This window comes from Labrus mixtus, chromosome 11 (genome assembly GCF_963584025.1).
Source record: "Labrus mixtus chromosome 11, fLabMix1.1, whole genome shotgun sequence".
Taxonomy (NCBI): domain Eukaryota; kingdom Metazoa; phylum Chordata; class Actinopteri; order Labriformes; family Labridae; genus Labrus; species Labrus mixtus.
Window position 1 is genome coordinate 2,811,782 of NC_083622.1, and position 12,468 is coordinate 2,824,249.

Here is a 12,468-nt window from a genome sequence, read left to right on the forward strand (position 1 = left end):
ATATGAATACTAATTGATTTAGTAAATGCTGGTCCTAATTGAACATAACTTTGAGCTGATGTTTTGTGTGACATGCAAACAAATCAACTAAAGGTCATTTTTTATCTTCTTCTTCTTCTTATGATTATGTTATGATTATTTGTTGGTAAGAGCTAAGCGGAAAACTTCCAAAAGCTCCCACTGTAAATTAAATAGTTCGTGTGTGAGTGTATGTGTAAGCGGGCGTGTGTGCGTGTGTGCGTGTGCCTCCCGTCATTGGTTCTCCTTGGCAGCCCCGCCTCTCCCTCTGAGTGTGCAGCAGGCAGGAACCTTTAATACCGCATGAGGAGAAGCAGCCGCCAAGAGGAGCAGAGACCAGAGACCGGGAGGGACGAGCTTGATCCGGGACGAACTGCTGCGGAAAAACCCGAGGCAGTGAACCAGAAACAAACGAAGAAGAAAAAAAAAACGGATCACTTTATAATACCGGCATACCCCTCCACACACACACAAACACACAGAACCACACACACATACACACAGAGACGGTGACGGTGCGGAATCCATGAGCGTCAGACACACCGGTGCGTAAAGTTGTCCTCCGCGCTCTTCTCTGTGGACGTTACCCGGTTACCCACGGTTTGTGATTGGATCGCGGTTTTCCCCAGAGCTCCGGGTCCCCGTCTGGATCTTACAGCCCATCATAAAGTCTTTGTCTGTGGATGGTAAGGCTTCACGCGGAGCGCTGCCCGGACTCACTGTGAACGTGCCACATGCGCGTTGGAGAAATGGATCTGCTTTTGCTATAGCCAAGATTTGCCGCGGTTTTTTAAAATATTCCTTTTTCCTCTTCTGATTGTGTGTGTCAGTTGCTGTCAGATTTATTCACTTTTGGACGAGCGCAGACATTCAGGACTCCTCTTGCGGAATTACAACCATGAACTTTGTTGTCACTTTGGTACAAATCCTTTTGGCAGCGGTTCACCTATCCACTGTAAAGGTGAGTGCTTCTGTAACATCATAATTAATCATACACTGTTTTATCGACCGTAATTACACAAGGCAGGCTATTCTCTTTCCAGATAAGATATCTTAACGCCATCAGTAATTAAACATTTAAAGGTTTTATTATCAAAGACAGCACAGTGTTCATAGAGCTGCAGGCAGATATGGACCCGTTATGTGAACTGATTCTGACAACTCAGGTTCATTTCGAACTGAGCAGAATCATTGTTTATTTTCTGTTTCTTTGTCAACCCCTTTTTTGTCTTAACTAATCCCTTTTGTCAACACGCACGTCGTCTCTTTTGCAGAGCCAGACTCCACTCAGAAGTCTGCTAATTTAAGACCTGCCATGGAAATGCAAAGTCACGCATGCTCAAATAGAAAAAAATGACGCACATGAAAACAGGAGATGCAGAAGAAATTGACTTTTATTCTGAAGGACAACCATTCAATATGGCATATATTTTTGATGGTTAAATTAGTAGAAATAAAGCTTCAATTTGTGTTACTCCTTTTTTGGACAGCACACTAACTTAAGCCAGTGGGAAAAGTCCTAAAAGTTCTTATTTGTAATTAATAAATGATGCTTGCTGGTTTATATGTATGCCGAATTAAACAGGCACTGTTAAAGTCCCCAACCGAATCAGTTCTAATTATTAAAGTAACACCTGGTGAGAATGTCAGAAGAGTCTTTTTTAAACTATCAGATTTATGAATGGAGTTCTGCGTGCCCCCGCCTCATGAGGGTAGAAGTCTGCGACGGCGGCAAGAACTCTGTAGCCTTTCGGGTCTAGATCAGTTCTGTTTCTGTTCTCACGGTGATCCGGATCGTGTGGGAGCAGAGACCCGATCCCCTCCCGCCCCCCTCCACAGGATGCCCCCCGCGCGCCCACACAGGCTGCCCCGCTTTTCTCACGCAATACCTCCGCGCGTTACAGCAGCCACGCAAGGTGAACGCAAGCTCTAAATGGCACCTGCTCCTCTCCAAATGTTGAAAAGATAAACACAAGATTAAGAGACATGAAAAAAAAATGTGTCTGAAATTTTGAACAATTTCTTTAAATGTAGCCCACCTGTGATTTAAATTCTGCACATTTACCTCCACATGATGCTCTCTGTACAGGCGTCAGCCTCACATGATTAGAACAGAATAAATCAGCAGCCTATGAACACAGGTTTATTATATTCTAATAAAGCATGCAGACTGAGGCTTCATTTTTTCATGCAAGAAATTAAATTCCAAAAGGACCTGATTTTGTATTTCCACACATTCACTGAGCAAGCAGGCTGCAGAGCTGTAACGTGGAGATTACATCAGCCTGTTAGAGACTGCACAGAGCTCATCAGTGTGTTACAAAACAAAAAACCCTGAAGCAGCAGGTTCAGAGTATGAAAGTCCTCTTCATAATGAATGAAGATGAGTATCACCCTCAGCTGTGTCTTCATGCTGCTGACGTGGATCAAAGTTAGATGTCATGAGCTCTGAAAATGAAAAAGCCTCTCTCAATCAGTGGATGTTTTATTGTGTGTATTTCTGCTGGAGTGTGTGTTATCAAAGTGTATTGTTGTGTTGACACTGTGTCTGAGCTGCACACACATTAAACACACTCTCCTTGTCTTTCAGACTGCCAGCATTAACAAAGGACTGGACAAGAGTAAGAATGAGGGTAAGTTTTAAAGACTTCTTCTGTTCCTCTGTGTGCAGCAAGGACGACCACAGAGCCCCCTAGTGGACGTGTGGTGAACATTTTTTAATACACTTACCCCTCAAGAGTTTAGTTTCTTTATTAAAGTAGAAATCTTTGAAGGTGTGTGACATGGTGTGTTTGTTCAGCAGTCTGAGCTCAGGTGTGTTTCCAGTAACGAGCAGACATGCAGACAAAGTTCAGTCAGGCCAAAAGGTCTGAACCAGGACTTTGGAGTCCTCATAAAAACCTGCTGAAGATTTCAAAAAGACTAAAGAGTGAGAGAGAGAGAGAGTCGGCTAGAGCCTGCAGACAGACAGCCTCGGTTCAATGTCAGACTGTGTGTGTGTGTGTGTGTGTGTGTGTGTGTGTGTGTGTGTGTGTGTGTGTGTGTGTGTGTGTGTGTGTGTGTGTGTGTGTGTGTGTGTGTGTGTGTGTGTGGAGGCCATGGTAGGACCTGTGTGTCTCCGATGGATGGAAACACACACGAGTCAGTACAAACACTCTGAGTGTTTGTTGTATGTGTGTGTTAGTGTGTGTGTGTGAGGAGCAGGATGTCATGCTGTGACCTTCACACTGCACCTGTCAGATCCTGTCACACACACACAGACTCTAACACACACACACACACACACACACACACACACACACACAGATAAGACCGAAGCCTGATTACTCTAAACTGTTTGTGATACGACGTGATATATATTCTCGTCAAACCTGCAGTAAAACAAACACACACCATGAACACACTTATAATATAATATTCCATTCAACAACACGGGGAAAGGGGACTATTTTCTGCAGCGGATGAATACACATCTTACTGCAGTGTGTGTTCAACATGTCAGCCAGTGTAACAGTTTGTCTTGTTAATGTTTTGAATGTCATTTAAAAATAATAAATCAGACTGTGATGACACACACACACACACACACACACACACACACACACACACACACACACACACAGGACCTGTTAGTAATTCATTCGTATGATTTATAGATGCGAGGTGTTGGTGTTGACAGGATGATGTAACACAGGTGACATCCTGCTCAGGTGGAGGAACCAGCTGAGTGTGTGACATCATCATGAACCAGATCCCGCCCACTCCCCAGTTAGGCTAAGAGTTTTCACCTTCAAGACGATAATAAGTCAAATCTAACAGTAACCTGCTGCACACAACGGCAACAGAAATACAAGTCCTAGTCAGCAAATTCTGGGTAATTTAAAGTTTTAATTTCCCTAAAATTGCACACTGTCTGAAGAGCAGAAATACATGATCCCAACTCTTAATGGTTGAGAGTTTAACCTGAAGAGACAGACTCGGTCGTGTCCGTAAAGCTAACACGCTAACAGTAAGCCTGCAGCAGGATTTTTTTTGGGGGGGGCGGGGCTGCAGCTCAGGGGTGGGCTCTTTCTGGTAAGAGGTCATAGGTGACGCCTGGCGCCACAGAGCCCGGGGTCACAGAGCTGGGGGGTCAGGAGTCAGCCGGGGGGGTCTCTGGGAAATGGACTTATGGACTCCGGGATGGATTATTCTGGTCTGATCACACACACACACACACACACACACACACACACACACACACACACACACACACACACACACACACAGGAGCCTCTCTTTGGTTTTCGTTTGGTTCCTGAGGTCTTTATCCTGGAGTTCTTTGACGTCACTTCAAAGAAAATCACTTTTAGAATCCGTAGTTTTTAGTTGTTCAAACAGGAAATGGAATCATTTTCTGGTCCCTGCCTCTTAACTTTCAGGATTTACTAGAATGGTATCAAAACTTAGAGATAACCAAAGACGGACCCATTTTAATTGACACTCTTGAGTTATATCAGACTGATACTTTATGGTGTTTAAGATTTTTTTTTTTCTTTCTTGTGGGGTAACGACTCTCCGTCCTTTTTTGTTTTGTTTCCCACAGTCATCCCTCTCACCGAGGTCATCACTAAGAGCATGTGTCAGCCCCGCGAGCTGCTGGTGGACATCTTCACCGAGTACCCCGAGGACACTGAACACACCTACGCCCCCTCCTGCGTCGTCCTCAAACGCTGCGGGGGCTGCTGCAGCGACGAGGCCATGGAGTGCGTCCCGACGGAGACGGGCAACGTCACGCTGCAGGTCAGCTGATTTCACACACACACACACACACACACACACACACACTGAACCCTGAACAATAACACCCCAGAGGATTTGACATCTGGGAAAATGTTCAAACTGTTTAAAATGAGGGATGAAAATAATTCAGATTGTTTTCAGGTCATGTTTTAGTTTCTGGTGTTGATCTCACACTCTGAGCACAGAGGGCTGTTAGTGGTGAGCAGAGGCATCTCAGACATGTTGTTTACCCCGACACACTGTGTTTACAGCCCTGTCTGTGTGTGTGTGTGTGTGTGTGTGTGTGTGTGTGTGTGTGTGTGTTCAGTCTGGAGGTTAATGAAGCTTCACATTCATGCAGTCTTAAATCTGACCGTCCGTTGTGTTTGTCTCAGGTGATGCGCTTCAGGCCGATGGTGACGCAGCACCCCGTCCATCTCAGCTTCACAGAACACCAAAAGTGTGAATGCAGGTAAGACAGACAAACACACACACACACACACACACACACACACACACACACATATACACACACACACACACACACACACACACACACACACGTCTCTCAACTCTCTCTCTCTCTCTTGTGTTTCAGACTGAAGCATGACATCCCTGCAAAGAAAGAATAGTAAGTACGTGTTCTGTTTTTTCTGTTTATCATCTGTCAAAGCTCTCTGATTCAGACTATAGTGAACACTAAATAGTCTCAGGTTAAAAAAAAAACAGAGTAAGAGTAAGGTGATTGTTTTAAATAATAGAAGAAGGAGAACTTTACAAGAAAGGGATATCAGACTTCTGTTGTGATGCAGAAGGTCATGGACTCGTTTTGCATTTGGAACAGAAATGGAACAATTTTCAAACCTGAACAAGTTTTTCTGACACTGATTATAGATGATTTTTCCAAACGGCACATGTTCAGTTTATCTTTCTCGCAGTGCGTGCTGGATGGTGTGATGATGATGTGACAGTTTAATAAGTTCACAGCCTGTCGTCATTCGTCCCCTCCATGTTGGAGGTTCAGACTCTGAGCCAGACTCTTTATGGTTTTACTGTTTTATGAAGCAGATACACCAGCAGGGTGTTTGAGGTGGAGCCCACCTGCTGCAGAGCCCCCCCCCCCCCCCCCCACACACTCTGACTTGTGTTGGTTACACAAACCTCCTCGACAACCCCTCCTCCCCCCCCCCTTTCTGTTCTAATCTTAGCAGCAGGAGTCACACAGCGACCTGTTTTTATCAGAGAGGCTGTGATCGCAGCAGCAGAACTGTCAGACCTGTGTGTGTGTGTGTGTGTGTGTGTGTGTGTGTGTGTGTGTGTGTGTGAGATGTGTGTACGTGTCTGAATGTGTGTGTGTGTTTGACTGATGTGTGTCAGCAGCAGGTCAGGGTGTTTAATTGCATTAGCAGACTGAGCGTGTGCAGAGCGTCGCATGTTAAAGCTGACTGATGGCCGGAGAAGGCAGGGTCATGTGAGCTGAGTCACACTGAGCTCAGTGTCTGCGCGCACGTAGCTCTCTCTGCAGGGGGGGGCGGAGCCAGGAGGTGGAAAATTAGGAAGTGCGTGATCATGCAGTCGATCCTGATCCACTCCAGTCCTCAGGATCAATAAACCCCCCCCCTCCGCTCCCTGTGATGAGGAGATCAGATCTCGTGTCCTGTTCCCTCTTCGTCTCATATCGATGCTGCTGCTGCAGACTGACCAGCTGATCCAACCTGTGAGTCAGGGTCATACCGAGACTGCAGCTTGTATGAATCTTCACAGTGACTCAGCATCTTTTCTCCTCGGACCCCAAAGACAGACAAAGACAAAGTTTAAGCTCAAGTTCTGTTCTGTTTCCTGGATCCTTTTTCATAGCTGCTGCAATATTTACATAATTTCTCTAAAATAGAAACACTCAGGACATCTGTCCAAATGTCTCTGTGAGGACGTGTGTCTCTGTAACGACCTCTGTCTCTGTGAAGACATGTGTGAGGACCTCTGTCTCTGTTAGGACATGTGTCTCTAAGGACCTCTGTCTCTGTGAGGGCCTCTATCTCTGTGAGGACATAAGTCTCTGTTAGGACATGTGTCTCTGTTAGGACATGTGTCTCTGTGAGGACCTCCGTCTCTGTGAGGACATATGTCTCTGTGAGGACCTCTGTCTGTGTTAGGACTTGTGTCTTTCAGGACATGTGTCTCTTTGAGGACCTCTGTCTCTGTGAGGACCTCTGTCTTTGTGAGGACATGTGTCTCTGTTAGGACTTGTGTCTCTAAGGACCTCTGTCTTTGTGAGGACATGTGTCTCTGTTAGGACTTGTGTCTCTAAGGACCTCTGTCTCTGTGAGGACATTTGTCTCTAAGGACCTCTATCTCTGTGAGGACATGTGTCTCTGTTAGGACATATGTCTCTCTGAGGACCTCTATCTCTGTTAGGACATATGTCTTTCTGAGGACCTCTATCTCTGTGAGGACCTCTGTCTCTGTGAGGACCTCTGTGTCTGTGAGGACATATGTCTCTCTGAGGACATGCCCCACAGTCAGGACATTGTCTAGACGCAGCCCTTTGTCAGGATTGTTATCTATCAGGACCTTTGTCTCCTTGAGGACGTGTCTCCGTCAGGGCATGAATCCCCACGATGGCATTATCTGACAGAACATCTGTTGAGGACAAAAATCCGTCCTCACCATGCCACGTTTCTGTGCGTAAAAAAAACTCTCCTCATGTCTGTGTGATGACATCGACGTCTCTGACAGCTGTCCCTATGAGGACATCTGTTTCTGCGAGCACATCTGCCCGTGTGTGTGAAGACATTTGTAAGTCTCTGAGAGGACGCTATCAGGGGAAGCTGCTCTGCATTGATAACCTTCTTTCTGTTATTTTATCTCTTTCCTGTTTGAGATCATTTATGCTTCTGTTAAGGACAAACAGTTACATACAGAAAGTGTGTGTGTGTGTGTGTTCACAGCTCCCTGATGTTGATGTTTGTTGCCGTGTAGATCACAGATATCCCCCAGAGACAAAGCAGAGTGAGAGTTAAAGACACACTTTTTATGCCTCGTTGTGTCATTGTTGTGTCTCCTCTGCGACCTTCAGCGGATATCGAGACACTTGTGGTGTCTGCGTCGCCGTCGGGCCGCCAACTTTGATTACTTTTTCATCTCGGTGACCCTGCGCCGTGCTGTTGTTTAATTAACCTCTGAGTGCAAAAGGTTCACTGTCAGAGATTGTCTGACATATCGTGCAAACTTTATTTTGTGTTTCTCCTCGCTGCTATAGGACAAACTTTCACGTAATCAGTTTGACACATTTCAAAAAGCACATCAGCCTTTATCAAACATATCTGTTATAAGTTGAACGTAATATCTTGTTATGATTGATGTCAGATCTGTGTGTTGCATGAGTATGTGTGTGTGTGTAGCCTCTCTGCTCTGTAGCTTAGCCCTGTCTCTCTCTCTCTCTCTCTCTTTCTCTCTGTGTCTCCCTCTCTTTGCTTCTCTTGCAGCCACTGTGCGCCTTGCTCAGAAAGGAGGAGGCGCTTGTTTGTGCAGGATCCTCTCACCTGTCAATGCTCCTGCAAATTCACACAGTTAGACTGCAAGTCACGGCAGCTTGAGTTAAACGAGAGGACTTGCAGGTTTGTTTTTCCTCTCATACACTTTGAAACAAAAAAAACAAAAAAAAAAATCATCATGCTTTGATTTCCAACCTGTCTGTCTCTCCACCCTGTCTTTATCTCTGTCCCTCTCTCCTCCTCCTGCCAGTCCATCCATCTTTCTCTCTACCTGACTGTCTGTCTCTGCTGTCCGGTCTCTGTCTGTGTGTCGCCCCCCCCCCCTTGCGTCTTTCCTGTCTGTCTCTGACTCGTCTGTCCCTGTATCTCCTGTCTCCCCCCCTCTCTCTCATCCGGTCTGTCTCTTCTCCTTCCTGTCTCCTGTTTGTATCTCTTCCTGTCTGTCTTTCTGTCAGTCCTTTATGAATGCTGCCATCTTTCTGTCTTCTTCTCCTCCTGGCTCCCTCTCCTCCTGTCTTCCTCTCCACCTGTCTTCCTCCTCCTGTCTCCCTCTCCTCCTGTCTTCCTCTCCACCTGTCTTCCTCCTCCTGTCTCCCTCTCCTCCTGTCTTCCTCTCCACCTGTCTTCCTCCTCCTGGCTCCCTCTCCTCCTGTCTTCCTCTCCACCTGTCTTCCTCTCCACCTGTCTTCCTTCCCTCTCCTCCTGTCTTCCTCTCCTCCTATCTCCCTCTCCTCATGTCCGTCCACCTGTCTCTGTCTCTGTCTGTCTCTGTCTCTGTCCCTGTCTCTGTCTCTCTCTCTGTCTCTCTCTCTGTCTCTCTGTCTGTCCCTGTCTCTCTCTCTGTCCCTGTCTCTCTCTCTGTCTCTCTGTCTGTCCCTCTCTCTCTCTCTGTCCCTGTCTCTGTCCCTGTTCCTGTCTCTGTCTGTCTCTGTCTCTGTCCCTGTTCCTGTCTCTGTCTCTGTCCCTGTCTCTCTCTCTGTCTCTGTCCCTGTCCCTGTCTCTGTCTCTCTGTCTGTCTCTGTCTCTGTCTCTCTGTCTGTCCCTGTCTCTGTCTCTATCTCTGTCTCTGTCTCTCTGTCTCTGTCCCTGTTTCTCTCTCTGTCTCTGTCTCTGTCCCTGTCTCTGTCTCTGTCTCTCTGTCTGTCCCTGTCTCTGTCCCTGTCTCTCTGTCTGTCCCTGTCTCTGTCTCTCTGTCTGTCTCTGTCTCTCTGTCTCTGTCCCTGTCTCTGTCCCTGTCTCTGTCTCTGTCTCTCTGTCTGTCTCTGTCTCTGTCCCTGTCTCTCTGTCTGTCCCTGTCTCTGTCTCTCTGTCTGTCCCTGTCTCTGTCTCTGTCTCTGTCCCTGTCCCTGTCTCTCTGTCTGTCTCTGTCTCTGTCTCTCTGTCTGTCCCTGTCTCTGTCTCTGTCTCTGTCTCTGTCTCTGTCCCTGTCTCTGTCTCTGTCTCTGTCCCTGTCTCTCTGTCTGTCTCTGTCTCTGTCTCTCTGTCTGTCCCTGTCTCTGTCTCTGTCTCTGTCTCTGTCTGAGGTTGTGTGTGATGATGTTTTAATCCTGAGTGCATGACACCGTGCGATCAGCTGTGTGTTTGTTCAGTCAGATTAATATAGAAACAGTTTGTTAACACGAGATCTCCACGATGGCTGTGACTCTGACTGATCTTCTTCTCATCATCTGATGATATCTCACTTACTTTAGTTTAAAACATGTTAGAGACTTCGTCTGAGAGCTTAAAGGAGCATCAGTTCACCTGCATGTTTGCACTCCTCTTGTGTGATCTGGCTTTGAAGTCAGGTTTAGTTTTATGCACCCAGGTCCCCAATAAACCATCTCACTGCTCCATGAATAGAATAAAGGTGAACGGTGGTTAACCTGTTGTGATCAGCATGATGTTAGCCGTCATCGTCGTAGTGGGAAAGTAGAAATCTCAGAGATGGTGTCTCACTCCTGAATCTGACAATAAACAAAGTCTGTTCTGGTCTGGATTCACGATCTTGACTCAGATCTGAACTCATAAAAAAACAAACTCTTGTCACTGATGAAAACCAAAACGCTCCGCTAAGCAAAAACAATCCTCTTAGTAACATTCATACTATAAAAGCACAAACCAGTGTGCCGATTCAAGTTTTCACACCTGATGCATGTCAGCACTGAGTTGTGTTTTCTGTAAATCAATACACAAATCAATTCTTTGATTATGATTATTATTTATTTATTAGCCTTTATTAGAAATCTACCAGTTTTAGATAAATGATCTACAGTGCAGCTAAAGTTACTGAAACGTCCTCTATGAGTGTTTTTACAACAATAATATGTGTATTTCTGATCACACTGTTATTGTACTGGTCTTGGTTTGGATGATAGTCTACATATTTGAATCAGAATCAGGAGGAAAAATGAGAATTGGAACACGTCCACCTCTAGATTTGAGAGTGAAATCAGCTCCAGGTCACACTCGCCCACTAAATCTAAATACAGACACGTCCACTTAACCAGGCCCGGTGTCACAACCTCATCTGACCCCGCCCACCTCAGTGACCCCACAAGACCCCGAAGACCCCCCTCCTCACGAGACCCCCCACCCCTCTTCAGAGACCCCCCACACAGAGCCACACACTGCCGGTGGACTGATCCCCAACACAGTCTCTGATTGGCTCCTCAGTGTTCAGGAGACACAGTGTGTTTTTGTGTGCTGGGGGGGCTGGGGGGGGGGGGGGGGGGGGGGGGGGGGGGGGGTATCCTCAGGGTGAGGGGTCTTTGGAGTTGGGCTAAGTTGGCTATTAACCCTTTAACTAGCTCTGCTGCAGTTTAAATCATATTCATGTTTCACTTAATAAAAAATGGAAATCTGAGAATTAAAGGAAAACAAACATATAGGGAAAAAAAGCACTATTTCATCGACATCCACAGAACCTCCAGATATGAGAATACCCCCCCCCCCCCCCCCACTCAACCCCCCTGCTGTCCCCCTGCCTCCCCTCCCCACTTGTAATAGCCCCCTCTGTGTGCATGGAGTGAGTTCATGTGCATCCTGTAGATCCTGTTGTGTGAGAATCTGTTCAAACCCGACGCTCTGCTCGTGTTTCAGATTTCCTTCTTTTCTCTAACCAACATGTTCCCTCTTTTTGCCTCCTCAGATGTGAGCGCCCCCGGAGGTGAGACCGCCACACTGTAATAAAAGGAACTTTCCTCTGCACAGCACTTTGAAACGTGACGATGCATTCCCCTGCAAAGACACAAAAACGACGACGCGAGAGAGAGAGAGAGAGAGAGAGAGAGAGAGAGAGAGAGAGAAGGGACTGTGAGGACGCGGCTCTCCAACTGTCTGTCTGACGCCTGAAGATATTAATATATATGTACATATATATACACGTACATCGACAATGTGTATCGCTGCTACATGAAACACGACACTATTTAAAGCAAACGAGTGCGCCGCCGGCGTGTGAACGCGACCTGCTCATCTGTGGAAGAAAACCGTAATTTGAGTGTAACATTTCACTGGATGCTGGACGCTGCAGAGAGGAGGAAATATTAAGAAGACGACTCGCCTCCCGGCTCTGACGGAGAACGAGGAGGAGGAGGAGGAGCTGCTGAAGTTACAGACTTTTTCCCTCTGTGACATGATGTGAAGTTTTGTCTCTGCTGGATGAGAAAACACTAAAAAACTGACTCTCAGAAGTGATGGGGGGGACATTGGTTACCATGGAGACGGAAAATGTGAAGCTTACCTTTTGGGGGGTTAAAAAAAACAAAACGATTCCTGTTAGTGTTTTTAATGTGGTTAATGTTGGAGAGTCAAAAGGTTACAGGTAAAGAGCCACTTCTTGATCCTGGCTCCGCCCCCCTTCATGTAGCCCCTCCCTGTTTTGGGGGGAACAGATTTGTGTTTTTTGTGCACAGTTTATTTTTTTTGTTTTGTTTCCCTGTGTGAGGTGAAATCACTGCAGGTGTACACAGAGAAAAACCCGACAGGCTGATCTCAGACCAGATCAGCGTCTTCCTTATTTAACTCTTTGTGTTCCAAAGAACGACCTGTGTGCCGCCTGTGACGACCCCCCCCCCCCCCCCCCCCCCCCCCCCCCCAGTCTAATTTATAGAGTATGTTCAGTATTTATATGCAGTGTTATGTTTGTGTTTTGACTGTCGACTCTGCGAGAGAGACTGAAGCTTTGACATTCCTGTTTAAACGGCACTGAGCT

The 12,468-nt window shown here is 46.5% G+C and overlaps 1 protein-coding gene across 3 annotated transcripts in view; it reads left to right on the forward strand.

The window, feature by feature from the left end:
• The first annotated feature begins 310 nt into the window (after window positions 1-310).
• The window catches only part of vegfaa (vascular endothelial growth factor Aa), a 14,107-nt gene continuing 1,949 nt past the window's right edge, over window positions 311-12,468 (forward strand). Inside the window, exons 1-7 of one of the 3 annotated variants that reach the window (XM_061049572.1) lie at window positions 311-979; window positions 2,609-2,651; window positions 4,604-4,800; window positions 5,175-5,251; window positions 5,378-5,410; window positions 8,265-8,396; window positions 11,404-12,468. The exon at window positions 11,404-12,468 is cut by the window's right edge and continues 1,949 nt beyond it. In XM_061049572.1, the coding sequence (XP_060905555.1) occupies window positions 917-979; window positions 2,609-2,651; window positions 4,604-4,800; window positions 5,175-5,251; window positions 5,378-5,410; window positions 8,265-8,396; window positions 11,404-11,425 (567 nt within the window). In that variant the 5' untranslated portion in view covers window positions 311-916 and the 3' untranslated portion in view covers window positions 11,426-12,468. Of the gene's footprint in view, window positions 980-2,608; window positions 2,652-4,603; window positions 4,801-5,174; window positions 5,252-5,377; window positions 5,415-8,264; window positions 8,397-11,403 lie in introns of all 3 variants that reach the window. The other 2 variants (XM_061049574.1, XM_061049573.1) reach the window with 2 other exon arrangements.